The sequence below is a fragment of the Crocuta crocuta genome, unplaced genomic scaffold, assembly GCF_008692635.1.
Source record: "Crocuta crocuta isolate KB4526 unplaced genomic scaffold, BGI_CrCroc_1.0 scaffold133, whole genome shotgun sequence".
Taxonomy (NCBI): domain Eukaryota; kingdom Metazoa; phylum Chordata; class Mammalia; order Carnivora; family Hyaenidae; genus Crocuta; species Crocuta crocuta.
Window position 1 is genome coordinate 3,608,645 of NW_027529438.1, and position 14,993 is coordinate 3,623,637.

At 40.8% G+C, this 14,993-nt stretch overlaps 1 protein-coding gene across 2 annotated transcripts in view; it reads right to left on the bottom strand.

Annotated features, from left to right (window-relative positions):
* ATF6 (activating transcription factor 6) overlaps window positions 1–14,993 on the bottom strand; it is a 191,596-nt gene that overhangs the window by 101,165 nt on the left and 75,438 nt on the right. For both annotated transcript variants that reach the window (XM_077760060.1, XM_077760059.1), the window contains exons 13-14: window positions 14,316–14,383; window positions 10,586–10,700 (exon numbers count right to left, since the gene is read on the bottom strand). In XM_077760060.1, coding sequence (XP_077616186.1) covers window positions 10,586–10,700; window positions 14,316–14,383 — 183 coding nt within the window. The remainder of the gene's footprint in view (window positions 1–10,585; window positions 10,701–14,315; window positions 14,384–14,993) is intronic.

A 14,993-nucleotide genomic window follows, 5' to 3' on the forward strand; every position in this document is an offset into this window, starting at 1 on the left:
GCATTTGAATTCATTAATTTTCAAGACTGGCTTTCAGATTCACCATGAGACGCAGATGGCCGTGATACAAACAGTCAAGAAGCTGGTCTATCACAAACTCTCTATCACATTATGGTGATGGCATAAACCAGAACATGGAGTCAAGTTGGTGGATTTGGTATCCAGTTTGTTGGTGTGTTCATTCAGTCAATATCTACAATATGCCCGGGGCTCTGGCGGAGACTAGGGATACAGTGATGACTAAGACAGTGACAGTTCTTGTCCTCGGGGTGCTTAGGGCCGGGCAGACGAAACAGACATGAAGCAAACAGTCACATCATTATTTAGTTAGACATATTCTACACTCCTTGTCTCAAGTGATCATCCATCCTGTTGACTTCCAATGTGATTCCCATTCTAGGAGCTGGAAAACTCCTCAAAGCCTACGCATAGCAGGCTCTTCATAGATTAGCATCAATGCCTTAAAATAAGTATCACACTACTACTAGCCTTAGGATTTTTCAGGAAAAACCAACTAAGTGTCAGTGTTCAAATTTGCTGATGGTGTCAAAGTTAAACAAATCAGAGTCCAAAATAACAAATCACCATATATGGGGGAGGGGAGGAAATGACACGAGTGTTTCAGACCTTAATCCTGAGTCAGATCATAAATCACCAACCTTTCCTAACCATAATAATTGCTTCCTCCATAATTAAGATTTGTGACATCATCAAAAAGCTTACACGAAATTCTGTTTAGACATAACATGATTTAACAGCCTACTTTGCTAGTTTTCTGACTTTATATGAGGAAAAAAAATCCAAGACCATCTATGTATAAATTAAATAGAAATAATTCTATCAAGTTTTATATTCTTAAAACTCTTTACCATTATTTTAAAAAATACCTCTTTAAGATTTAGAAGACTTGATGTCTCAAGGAATACTTTAAATATGACTTTGTTTTTTAAAAATCTGGTTTTAATTCCATACTCTTTTATATAGTTTTTTGTAGTCCCACTGCTAATAAACAAACAAGAACTGCTCTTCAGCTTTCTCCACGCTCTGCTTTAAACAGAAAAACATTATACAGATGAGGAACAAACAATGACTCGCTTATTTTCTTTTAAAACAGTTGTCACGAATAAAATATATGCTCCTTCTTACATTCAATATGTATAAATTAACCACAACAGTCTGCATTTGCCTTATATTTCACCTTTATAGCTCTCCTATCATTAAAACAATGAGGGACACACACGCACACACACACACACACACACGTGTGCCCTTAGCTCTCTTTCCTTAACTACATCCAGGCCATCCACCTCCCCTTCAATGCCAAATTGACCAAAACCACCATTTTATTTCCTTCACATTCTCTCCTACTGCCTCTGGATTCTGCTCCGAATCTGTTCTACCGCAACTGTAATCTCAAATCACCAATGACCTCCATGTTTGTACAGAACAAACGGGTTTTTCTCATTGCACATTTTCAGCGAGCTCTGTAAGGTCCAATACTGCTGACCACCTCCTTTGTAAACTCTTCTTCCTCAACCTCCAGGTTTTAAAACCAAATAACGAAGTCCGTTTTTCTCACTTCCTCTGTGCTATACTTTTCCAAGTCTCCTGCTCCAGCCCTAACCTTTCCTGTGTTCCCTGCAAGCTGCTGTTCCTCAGACATGATTACTTCATGTAGCATGTGGCTTGCTTTTCCATAGGGCTTTGTCTTTGATCTTTGTTCTCTTTGGAAAATTAACCTGAAGCAACTCAGTGTATGTTCTGAACACAGAGATCTGTGGAATTAACTTCCAAATTGAATACTTTGAAAGAAAAGGCATTTGGATATAAAAGTTCTAGAAAGGCAATATAAGGAAATGATCATAAACACAGATTCTGGAGCCAGACTTTCTCGGTTAAATTTGACTCTGCTGCTTCCGGCCTGTGTCATACTGGACACGTAAATAAGCCCGCTGTGCCTCGAGTGCCTCACCTGCAGCATTCTCGTAGGAAGTGTATTCACCGCATGGGGAATTATGAACATTAAAGACCGACACACTATAGGCACCATGAAAGTGATTATTAAATAAATCATTAAGACCAGCAGGTATTAAAAACTCAAACTCATTCATTTACGGGCCCACCTTGCAACCTGACATTTTGTTGTTTTTGTGATTGCTGTTTTCTAAAACCCTTAAAATGTACTAAGTCCAGGGGCGCCTGAGTGGCTTAGTCGGTTAAGCGTCCGACTTTCGCTTAGGTCATGATCTCGCGGTTCATGGGTTCGAGCCCCGCGTCGGGCTCTGTGCTGACTGCCAGCTCAGAGCCTGGAGCCTGTTTCAGTCTGTGACTCCCTCTCTCTCTGACCCTCCCCTGCTCACGCTGTCTCTCTCTCTCTCCTAGAGATAAATAAAACATTAAAAAAAAAATTTTTTTTTAAATGTACTAAATCCACTAGACTGAATCCTTCAGCTGTTTCAAAAACAAAGGACAGTGTTTACACACACACACACACACACACACGAATCCTACAGATTTCTAGAACTACAAACCTACTCCATCACTCTACAGACAAAGAAACTTAAGACAGGAGACAAGTAATTTGTCCAAAGTCACAGAACAAACAGTGAGAGGCAGAATTAGCGCTGGAACGCAGGTCTCCAAAGGCTCATCAACATATTACTGAAAAAACGTTTTTCCCTCGTATGTTCATGAAGGAAAGAAATGTCCTTTCTTAGGATGCAGTTTTGCCTTCAGGAAATATTCCCTCACTATGAAAAATCTGAAATTTGATGAGAAGGAAACTATCAAAACTTTAAGCTATCGATTACTAAACCCCACCTTTCGTCAAGGTAACTTTAGAAGTCCTTCAGAAAGGACTTGGTTCTACAGTGACAAGTCCACCCACATCAGAGGAGACTGTTTACTTTTAAAGTGTTCATTGTTCTTGAATTACAAAAGTAGTTTTAGGCATTCACTGAGAAAAATTTCCTCTTTTGTTTCTGCAAGTTCCACCTCTAGTATCTTTTGAACAGTAGCATATAAAAAGGTTAAAGGGCACAAACAAACCATGATTTGAGGAGCCAACATCTACTTAGGACTTGGTCTGCATGGTCTGGAGTGTGTCACAACAGACCTTAGAGAGATTTTTATCCCTGCCCAGAAAAAGCATGCACCCTAAAAAGGGAGATTAAAAAGTGCACATGAAAAACATGTTAGAAAATAAAGACTGTTGGGGTGCCTGGGTGGCTCAGTTGGTTAAGCGTCCGACTTCGGCTCAGGTCATGATCTCACACTTCGTGGGTTCGAGCCCCGCATCCGGCTCTGTGCTGACAGCCAGCTCAGAGCCTGGAGCCTGTTTCAGATTCTGTGTCTCCCTCTCTGACTCTCCCCTGCTCACGCTCTCTCAGAAGTAAATTAAAAATTTTTTTAAAAATAAAAGAAAGACCATTAAACAGAGCACACAAATAATGAACAGTTGGAAAACTGTCCTGATTCAGATGGATCTGTCCACCATCCTGAGAATTCTGAAGACTCTATATTACTTGTGGGAGCTCCTGGGTGGCTCAGGGGGTTGAGTGTCCGTCCAACTCTTGGTTTCAGCTCAGGTCATGATCTCATGGTTTGTGAGTCTGAGCTCCACGTCAGGCTCCGCACTGACAGTGTGGAGCTTGACTGGGAACCCCCCCCCCCATCAAAATAAATTAAAAACTTAAAAAAATAAATGAGTTATTTGTGAATCACAAGTTCTCTGGGTCCGTGGCTATTCAGTATGCAAGTCTAGTTACAGAGACTATTAAAGAATTTTTTAAACATGAAACAAGTCAGTTTAGAATTTGCATTGACAAGTATAAGTAACAGAAATATTTATGTTAGCCAGTAATCTGTTAGGGAGCTGAGAAACAGATGACTAAATCCCCTAAAACCACACAACAGTCATTCATATCTAACAAGGAGCCTGAGATCAGAAGGTCCTGGTCACGTGGATCTGGCAGCCTCCATGCAGAATCCGTAATAAAGTGCATGTAACACGCGCACAAAACCCGCTCTTTTCTAGGAGACATTCTAGCGCACCGGTCATGAAAGTAGTATCACTTCTGGCTCAGGTACTTCCTTTTTAAGACACACATAGATTCCCACCCCCCCCCCCCACCCGCCTCAACTGTTTTAAAAAGAAACCAGAAACTCTCAATGCCTATTTATTCCATTCCCTGCTTGAAACCTTGCAGACCATCAGGTTATTCTCTACTATTTTGAAAGTGTAACCTCATCAAGCACTTAATCTATCATCAGGTAATCAAAAACCTGAATTGTTATTAGGGAACTCCAGAGAAAATGCCTAGCAGATTTGGCAAAGAAACATGACTGGCTTCGAAGGAATAGGGTAATTATGCTATTTACATATTCTGCAGTGCGTCTGAAGGTCAACACTAGAATGTAAAGGAAAAAAAATCACTGAATTAAATTAGAACACCTCAATGATTGCCCTAGCTCTACTGCTTACAATTCTTGTGTCCTCAGACAAGCTATTTAACCTTTCTTTGCCTCAATTTCTTCACCTGTAAAACAGGATTAGGAGTACTGACTTTGTTACTTGTACGCAACTAACAAAACTATGTCAAAAAGGTTTGTGCACTATAATGGTCGTAAACACCGAAGGTGGCAGCATTTGCATATAAATGAAATGAAAGGGAAAATGGATAAAGAGAATATTACCAATTTAATCACTAAGTGAGCCTAGGTTAAGTGGGTACTCAGACAATTCTGCTCTATTTTTTATGTGCTTCAAATCTGAATGAGATAGATTTCAAAGTTAAAAATTATTAGAAAAACGCGTTCTAAGAGGTTTTTTTTAAAAAAAAGTCTCTCTTCTGAAATAAAGACTTTTTCTTTAATGCGAGTATCTTTCCAAACTCATTTATTCCCGTTTTTTGTTTGTTTGGGGGTTTTTTTGCTATCTAGAAAAAGAATTTGGCTAAAACGCAATGAAAGTGGAGATAGGAAAATGACCAAACTCCAAGACTGATGCGTATATGTTCCAGCTGTGAAATCATCAAACAAAAGGAGCTGTATTCTTTTGAAGCAGACTTTATAAAGTGACTAATATGCTTTGATTACTAAGGAAATTCCTCTTGCCTCGGAAGATTTCATACACTAAACAGTAATTCCAAGAAATAAATAATATGCATCCAAAATGATACCATTTTTCGAAGCATATATGAGGTATTAATGTAGGCATTACATTTAGAAAACATCATTGTTATTCTGTGAAACTCCTTGTTATGGCATTCCATGGGAGTCCATCTTTGGCAAACATTTTGAACCAGTAACATCACAAGTCAACCTCCCTGCAACAATTAGAGCCTTGCCTATACTTTGTCCAAGGCTCCAAGGTGCTGGCTCCGGCTCTGGAATCCACAAGATACTAGCCAGCAGCTCCTCTCCAAAACAAGAAAGCCACGAGGTCAGGCAACAATCTGCGCCAAAGCGTTTCTGCCAAATTACTAGAAAATGAGGATGTAAGCACCTCAAAGTTCTATCTATTAACTGTTCAATTTCACAGTCAAATATTTCAGCCAGGTGATTTCTGCAGCTCTAAACCTTAGATTCAGAGACAAGAACGGAGCTGATGCATCTCTGTCCAGTGCCACCATAAAGGGACAGATGAAAGGTTACCTCTAAATTTTCTGTTGGAATTCAGCACTACTTATGTTATTCTTTGGATTGGTAAAGTAGACTCCCATTTCTTTAAGCAAAGCAGATGCAAAGATTCCCCTTAATGATTATGAAAAACAACACACTTCCATCACTGTGCTTTCTCTTAGTGAACCATTACCTAAAATTATTCTGCTTAATAAACACAGAGAAGCGAGGGGCGCCTGGGTGCTTCAGTCGGTTAAAGTGTTTGACTCCTGCTTTCGGCTCATGTCATGATCTCATGGTTCGTAAGCTCGAACCCCACAGGGGGCTCTGCACTGACAACAGAGAGCCTACCTGGAATTCTCTCTCTCTCTGTCCCTCCCGTTTGCTCTCTCTCTCAATAAATTAAAAAAATAAACAAACACAGAGTGGCTGGCACTGTGCTCCGTGTCAGGGGTGGTAATAAAAAAGCATCTGACACTCTTCTGCCTTTAGGAGGGTTCTGATAGAGATGAGAAGACAAGCCTTTTAGATCAAACAATTAGGAACCAATGTAAGAAAGAATTGTTTTTTTTGTTTTTTTTTTTAAAGATTTTTATTTATTTCTAGGAGAGAGAGAGAAAGACAGCGTGAGCAGGGGAGGGTCAGAGAGAGAGGGAGTCACAGACTGAAACAGGCTCCAGGCTCTGAGCTGGCAGTCAGCACAGAGCCCGACGCGGGGCTCGAACCCACTAACCGCGAGATCATGACCTAAGCGAAAGTCAGACGCTTAACCGACTAAGCCACCCAGGCGCCCCAGAAAGAATTGTTTTTAAAGGCCAGGTTATGTAGTGCAACAGACACTTTATGAAGCTCTAAAGGCTCCCCCCAATCATTTTTTCTGAATAGCGGCCCCAGGCTGTTCCTTCTGCATAAAGTTGCTGGCTTCCAAAGCAAGAGAATACATTTGAAATCAACCCTCTTTCCCTGGTCACAAATGAATGGACCATGACTCATAAGGCAGGCCATCTGTATAAGAGTCTACGTAATAGATGATATATGTGTGTACATGCGCGCGCGTGCACACACACACACGCACACACAATCAGCTCCCCTGTCTATCTGGGAAGCCCAAATGAGCAATGTGTGAGGGAGTGCCCTGGCATCACTGAAACCGCCGCTGGATCGGGAAGGACGACAAGCCACTACTCCGATCTCTAGGACAGGTACACGTTCCAGTCTATGAAGCACACACACAGGGGGCTATTTAGCAGCTGAGTGAGTTTCCTGTGCTTCTTCAGCACTCATGTATCTTACAGTAAGACCCTGTTATTTAAGGTTATCCTAACAATCCATGCCATTCGTATGATACCGCTAATAAATTTTTTACAAGAGGCCAAGGAGGAATAAAATACCCAAATATGGTGCCAGACCTCAGAACACATAGAATCCTCAGAGAGGGTGCTGTATCTAGAACACATGAAGGACTCGGAAGGAGGGAGAAACCTCTCTAGGCGGGCACACAGCTAGAGCTCACAGGCTCTTTATGGGTGTTACGTCATGTATGCATCCGAAACAGATGGAAAACAGCATTAAGTGTATGACTTTGTCTTGAGGGACAGGTAGTGAAAACAGAAAATATAAAATAAATAGTGTTCCAAAAAGCAGGCGTCCATCTCATTTGGAAAGGAAATCTCAAACAAGAATGAAGGTAATATGGTTGGGGCGCCTGGGGGGCTCAATCGGTTGGGCGTCCGAAGTCAGCTCGGGTCATGATCTCACGGTTCGTGGGTTCATGTGCTGACAGCCATGTCAGGCTCTGTGCTGACAGCTCGGAGCCTGGAGCCTGCTTCGAATTCTGTGTGTGTCTCTCTCTCTGCCCCTCTCCCGCTCATGCACTGTCTCCCTTCCTCTCAAAAATAAACATTAAAAAAATTTTTATGAATGAGGATAATATGGTGAACTGACATTCACAGCCATCTGAATCAAAAAGAGGCTGTTCTTAATGGGAAATTGCCTCCAGGAAGATCAAGAATGCCTCTCTCCTGTTAGGGGCTAAGAGAGCAGCATCTAGAATAGTATTTGAATGTTCTCTTATCCCACCTTGCTTGAGCCTTGCTGCGTTATTTGTTCCTGTCCTGAGCTTTTGAAATCATTTTATTATGTCCTTTAATTACTCCCTCCCTAAACTATCCTATGAAAACACAGAGAAAAAATAAACATTAAATTTAACTGTATTTTTTCTTACTAATGTATCAGACCACACTCAAAGCGACTTGAAAGTCTGAGAAAAAGTTATTTCCCACCACTGCAGCTCCAAACCGTAGTCAAAGAAGAGGAAAAGACAAAATATTTACCAGAAAATAAGTTTATGAACACCTGGCACTAAATAAAGGGAGTGGTGGGAGTTGCTGAGTTGGAGGCAAAAACTTCAAGCCATGTCAAAAGAACAGGAAAAGGTTTGAACCTCTGACAGGATTATTGGCCTGGAGCAGGGAGTCAGCAGTTGTCCAAGAGTGAGTCTGCTCTGGAGAAAATTATTTCAACAGCTCAACTGGAAGGTGACTAAAGAGCACGGAGTGTGGGGCGTGACGAGGTACGAATATGGGACAGGGCAGGGTTATTAAATAATGGTATACTAAACGGTCAAGGGCTACGTCTACCTTTTTAGATAATAAAGTATTTTATCAACTACACATCCAATTATAAAATGAAATAATATGGCTTGTTTATTGGCTCTATTATGTCTCGTTTACACTAAGCCAAACCTTGAAGCTTTAGAATCTCTGTATTTCTTAAATTCCAATGCAATCGTATAGGATCAATTATAATAATTTCTGTCAATGAGAAAAAGCCTACATCCTTCTGCACAAGAAATGATGGCCCTCACCTTTTTGATGAAACTGTTAGAATATTTTATATTGAAAAATGGAAGCAGAAACCAAGCACGAGGTCACTACTTGTTTCGTTTTCATTTTAGCAAGAATAAAAAGAACCATCCAGCATTTTAAGAACCGAATTCTTGTCTCATGACACAGTTTATAGCCATCGTGGCAAAATTAACATATCCCCACTGTTAAAACAAGACAAAATGAAAAGGGATATTGTCTCTCCCTAACTACTGTTACCTAATGAAGTTCAGGTTTACCCTTACTGTTCCTTGACATAAAACACCAAGACGTGATAAATCACTAATCAGGAAATAAAAAATCCAAATGGAATGTAAGAGATAGTCCTAACAGCTTTCCAGAACATAAGACTGTTTATTCTGGAACATCAAAAGGTTGGGAGCAGAGAGGGGAAATCAGTAATTCTCCAATGGCACTTTCCACAGCAAACTGAAGAGAAAGAGCTTTTACAAATGCAAGAAATAGAACATATGTTTAAAATAAAAACACCATTCATCTTCCTTTGTATATGTAATCCCTTTAAAGCTAGGATTATTGTTCTCTTCCCTAGAAAAACCTTACTAACCAGGCCTTCAACCCGTGGCTTGACCACTTCTAATATGTAATGTACATATTGTTTTAATCAAATAATAGAGAAACTGTTGGGAACCTATGAAAAAGTACTCAGCCATTTTAGTGTTAAAAACACTTTACTGCAGTAGCTTCCGTAAACATATACTTGAACACATGCGTTCTAACACCACAGTGCTGCTAGATCTCATGTCTCAAGTTTAGTTTTTTTCTTTCCACGTTTCCCAGGACGGGGTCTGACATGAAGGCAAATACTTAGCTCTCAGCAGGGATACAGCTGGAGCCCCGCTGAAACCCTGCTCTCAGCTGCCCCCTAGCTGCTGGAAATGAACTTGGAGGCTGACACAGTACAGAAATACACCAATTATGTCTGAGAGAATAAGCTGAATACAAGCAACTTTGCGAAAAGGCAGAAATCATGAGATGCCATTGCTAAAGCGTGCCAAATCTCCTAGTGTGCTTGACTATCAGCTAAACATATGTGACATTTTTTATTTCTCTAACCTTCAAGTGTCAAAGTTCTCAGATTCTAAAATTCTGAGCCACTAGATGTTTATACCTTAGGAAAAGAATTAATTGACAACTTTAGATAGTGGTGACCATAACCAGAGAATGAACTGTTTGCTCCATGGTTGACATACACTTATTTCTAACAGCGCCGCCTCACCATTCTTTAAACAAACAAATAAATAAATAAAAATTAAAAAAAGGAAAACCTAGGATGCAAACCACCCAGGAATTCTAACTCATTCATGTGTTCCTGGTTTCACACACAGCACTGTAACAGAGAGATTCACATGGCCACTCTATGAAAAATGTTTTTTCATTTTCTAGGAAACGTAGATGGAATGCAAACAGCCATGTGTCTTATTTCCATTTAGTCTAACGTTTGTAACATCCAAGAGCGCTGATGCACACATTGCCTTTTGCATCCACTGACTAACACATTCTTCGTCAAGAGAAGTAAATGTCTGAGGGAGACGGAAAAGAAGAACAGGAAGTCTTAGGGACATAAATCCAAACATTCCATCTCAATATATTGACCAGCCCATGACCTTAATCCCATATTTGGGAAGTCTATTTCTCAATAACCAAACAAGACTGCCACCACAAAGCCCAAACAGATATGTATTTTTTTTTTTTTATATTCTTACTTCTCTTGTTAAAAACAAACAGTATGGATGTAGGAATGACAAAGAGTAAAACTCAATAAGCTGTTCGTATTTTCCAAACCTGTGGCCTGACATCAGTTCCATGTTCATCTTCACAATGCTCAACAGCTCCGAAACAAGCATGATTACGGAACTGAGGCAGAATGTTCCAGTCATAATTTATTCATACTGTTTTCTATCTCTCACATCTTTTTGCCTCCTACAGTATTTAGCTCAATGCCCTACATGCAGCAGGCACTCAAAACATCTTCTTCATGTCAGCATAAAATAAAAATAAAATCACTTAAAAGTTGAAGAAAAACAACCATCTTCTTCATTCTTTCAAAGTGAACTTACCCTTCGAAATGACACGACATAGAATGTATCTCCCCTTCTGCGGATGGCTTCAAAGAAGTCTTGGTAACTTCTGGGTGATGCATAGTACACTTGCAGCTCACTCCCTGAGTTCCTACTGAAGGAAGAACAGGGCAAAGTGCTCTTAAACCAGAAAATTTCATATCCTCTCAAAAATACCCCCCGTGCTAAGGCTATGTCTGAATTGTAAGAATCTCTCCACCAAAATATTAGCAGTATTTGGCAGTAATTTTTATAATAACATTTTGAAAAGCCCAAGGTCAAGATATTTGTAAGATCCAATTCACTAAAGCGAGAACTCTCATTTCTGAATGGAAAGCTCTAAAAAGTGCAACTCAAGTTCACTACAAAGCACATAAAGATAGTAAGAGTATCAGAAAATAGATTTCTGCATTGGTCTGCATGATTTTAAATTTTTGGTACTAGACATTCAGTCGTAGGGAAAGTTACTTCTCACCGCTCTGTCAAATCTGTGAAGGCATGCTTGTCTATAAGGCTGTGTGAAAGGTGGGGAGAGGGTGGGATTTGGAAACAGACAGACAGCTTTGAATTTCTTCTCCACTCCTCAAGGGGGCATTCTTGGGGAAATCAACCTCTGGGCAACCTCAGTTTCCTCATCCCTAAAATGAGGATAAGCAGATAAACCTGCAGGATGGCTGCGGCCAGAGACGTTACATACGTGAAATACCAAGCATGGGCCCCCAGATTTGTAGGAGTCACTAAACAAATGCCAGCCACAGATAGCACAAGTAACACGTCAGTGCCTTCGGAAAATCAGAACTAAAATTACAATACCGCAGCCACAACATAGCCCCAAAAGATCCACTCAGGTGATTTTGATGTAGTTTTTAATATTCTCAGTCTTTTACTACTTAGTACAATAAGGCAAAGCCCAGAAGTTAAAGGAGAATTTTTAAAAATGCTTCATTTTTCTCCAGACAACCTATGTTTTATGTTCTTCTATCAAACTTTAAGAGGAAAAAAAGCCAGATCTAAAAGGAAAATTATAAATGAGTCAAAAGAACTTTCTTTGAAATAATTCCATTTGCTCATTAAACCACTTATACCCATATTATTTTGAATATACAACCAATTCTTTTTTTTATTATTTTTTTAATGTTTGTTTATTTTTGAGAGAGAGACAGAGAGGGGGACACAGAATCTAAAGCAGACTCCAGGCTCTGGGCTGTCAACACCAACCCCGACGCAGGGCTCGAACTCACAAACTGTGAGATCATGACCTGAGCCGAGTCGGATGCTCAGCTGACTGAGCCCCCCAGGCGCCCATGAATATACAATCAATTCTTATTCTACATGGTAGTTATGTTCTACAAAGTCGGTGTGAACAGTGAATTAGTAAATACTGAACCGTTCTCCGAAGGGAAATAGCAGGTTAGGTTCCCACAAGCCCCTACCTACAGCACTTTTGTCAACTGATTAATCTATAACCGTGTTTTGGGTTTCCGTTTAAAGGCACCTTCTTCAATGTATCCCGCTCATGCATTAACGCTGAACTCAAGGTCACCAGCACTGTAACTTATGCCTGAATGAACTTATCTAATATGTACGTTTTCCCATATGGCACAACACAACCTTTTTTTTTTTCTTAACTTTATCTATTTTGAGAGACTGAGTGCAGGGAGCAGACGAGGGAGCAGAGAGAGAGAGAGACAGAGACAGAGAGACAGAGAGAGAATCCCAAGCAGGCTCCGCACTGCCAGTGCAGAGCCTGACGTGGGGCTGGAACTCACGAACCGTGAGGTCACCACCTGAGTGGAAATCCAGAGTCGGTCGCTTACCTGAGCTCCCCAGGCGCCTTGGCACCACACAGCCTTCTTAACCAGTAACAGGTAGCCCTGCAGGTCTGTGCTTCAGGGCCATTTTAGACCGTGAAATCACCAATAAAAAGCACTAACATGTGAAAAATTTGGCACTCAACAAACTTCAGAAAGAAATCTGTTTACAGCATGAGCCGAGTCGCCTTGCTAATTGTTAACTGAGCCTCACACAGGACCGTCTATGCATGTTTGCAAATGGCCACAACAGCCTCCTGGGTACCAATTTGGGGGCACAAATACATTTTAGAGAGTAGGTAGACTCACTGATACAGAATACCCAGGTAACTCATTTAGAACCCATTTTTAAAGACTTTTTTTTAAAGCAGTTTTGGATTCACAGCAAACCTGATAGGAAGATGCAGGGATTAAAAACATTTCTGACTAGTCACAAAGTGACAATGCCGTCACAGTGATGCATCACAAAGTGACCATATTTTTAAATATGCATATAGAGAATGAACAAAATATCCTGATCACTGGAGACGTTATCAGTCACTAACATATCTGAATTACCTGTTTCTACAAGGTAACACTGTATCTCCCGATTCTAAACATTCGTGGTCGCCGATATACTGCTCACTGCCACTTAACAGTGATTCTCAGTTAACGGGATAATGCACAGTTTTCACCTCGCACTGGGCCTGTGTTCTCCGTTCCAGGCACGCGGTCCGACACGCAGCTGGTGCTCAGTAAACGTGAAATTAATAGTAAATAAACTGTCAGCTCTATGTCTGTGGGAGAGAGCTACACACAGAACCTGAGGCTCTTGCCTTCACTGCAGGGACACAGCCATCAACGTATCCAGCTTTTGAACATGCCAAGGACCATGCGAAGTGTTCCAAATAAATTATGCAATTTGATCATCAACTCTGTGAGGCCAAAACTGTGTAGATGAGGAAACTTTAAGGTAACCTGCTTGATCCACAGAGCAGGTGAGTGGCAGAGATGTTCTGAGCTCTGCCCAATTCAAAAGCTAGCAGCTTAGCCATGACACTATCTTGCCTCGCGTAATACCGTTCCTTTTAGTTGGATATGTTTGGTCCAAACAGGTCAACCTTAGATACAGCACTCCTTCTGGATTCCTTCAAAATCTTAAGCAGCATCAGTGTAGTGAGAAATGCATTTTACGTCAAACAGGTCTGGGGCGCCTGGGTGGCTCAGTCGGTTAAGCGTCCGACTTCAGCTCACGTCATGATCTCACGGTTCGTGGGTTCAAGCCCCGCGTCGGGCTCTGTGCTGACAGCCAGCTCGGAGCCTGGAGCCTGCTTCAGATTCTGTGTCTCCCTCCCTCTCTGACCCTCCCCTGCTCACGCTGTCTCTCTCTCTCTCTCTCTCTCTCTCTCAGAAATAAAAATAAAGCATTAAAAAAAAACGTAAGTCAAACAGGTCTGATGCTGGTTCTGCCTCCTGTTGGTTCGACGACTCTGGCTTAGAAAAACTAAGTGACTTTCCCGGTTTTTCTCTACATAAAGTAAGGACTGTGGTATCTACACTCTAAGTCATTATACAGATTTAGGAATAAAATGCATGTAAAGCACTCAGCAAGACACCTGGCACATTCATAAAATAACACTCCCTTCTCCTTGGCTCATGAAACAGATGCAAACCAAGCACAAGAGTTACAGATGTTTCAATCGTACAGCAAAATTATGACTGAACAGCATTCTGACTAAATCTGTATTTAAGGAATCAGAGTTAACCTCTTGAACTTACCTGGGTTTACTCTGACTGCTCAGAAGCAGAGCATTATGGGAACTAACAGAAAAGTCACTGGTGACAAGTTTAATTAAGATGGAAGGGAAATGTGCTTTTCAACTTCACTAAAATACTAGGTATTTAAAATTCCTCAGCCAAGAACTTCCACACTTTCTTACCTGATCCTTGAAGTTTCTGTGTATTGGACAGCCATGAGCTGAGAATTTGAGCCCTGTTCCAGAGCACCCTAGGAGAAAAAAAAGATTTAATGCCATATAATGAAATCATAGGAGGGACTTCCTGTAGTGACTCACTCTACATTTACTAAACTCTCATTAAAATATTCACATACTGGGGCACCTGTGTGGCTGTCGGTTAAGCGTCCGACCTCGGCTCAGGTCCTGATCTCATGGTTCATGAGTTTGAGCCCCACATCTGGCTCTGTGCTGACAGCTCGGAGCCTGGAGCCTGCTTCAGATTCTGTGTCTCCCTCTCTCTCTGCCTCCTTCCCTGCTCATGCTCTGTCTCTCTCTCAAAAATAAGTAAACATCAAAAAAAATTAAAGTGTTCATATGCTTTTTTTTCTTCATGAGTATTCTGACAGGTTAGGTTCATATAAATAAACACCAGCAGAGAGATTAGAACTCTTCTGGTCACACTCTGGGCTGACGGAGGAGTCTTAAGGAGATTAAAACTTTAAGGCATTTCCCATAAAGTTTAAAAATACAGCCCAAGAGCTTAGTCCAATTACCACAAGTTTTATGACCAAGTCATACAAATATTACTGAACACATAACAACTTATGTTTGTCTAAAGTAATTATTCTCCCATTGCAAGTTCCTGAAGTGTGAAAGGTC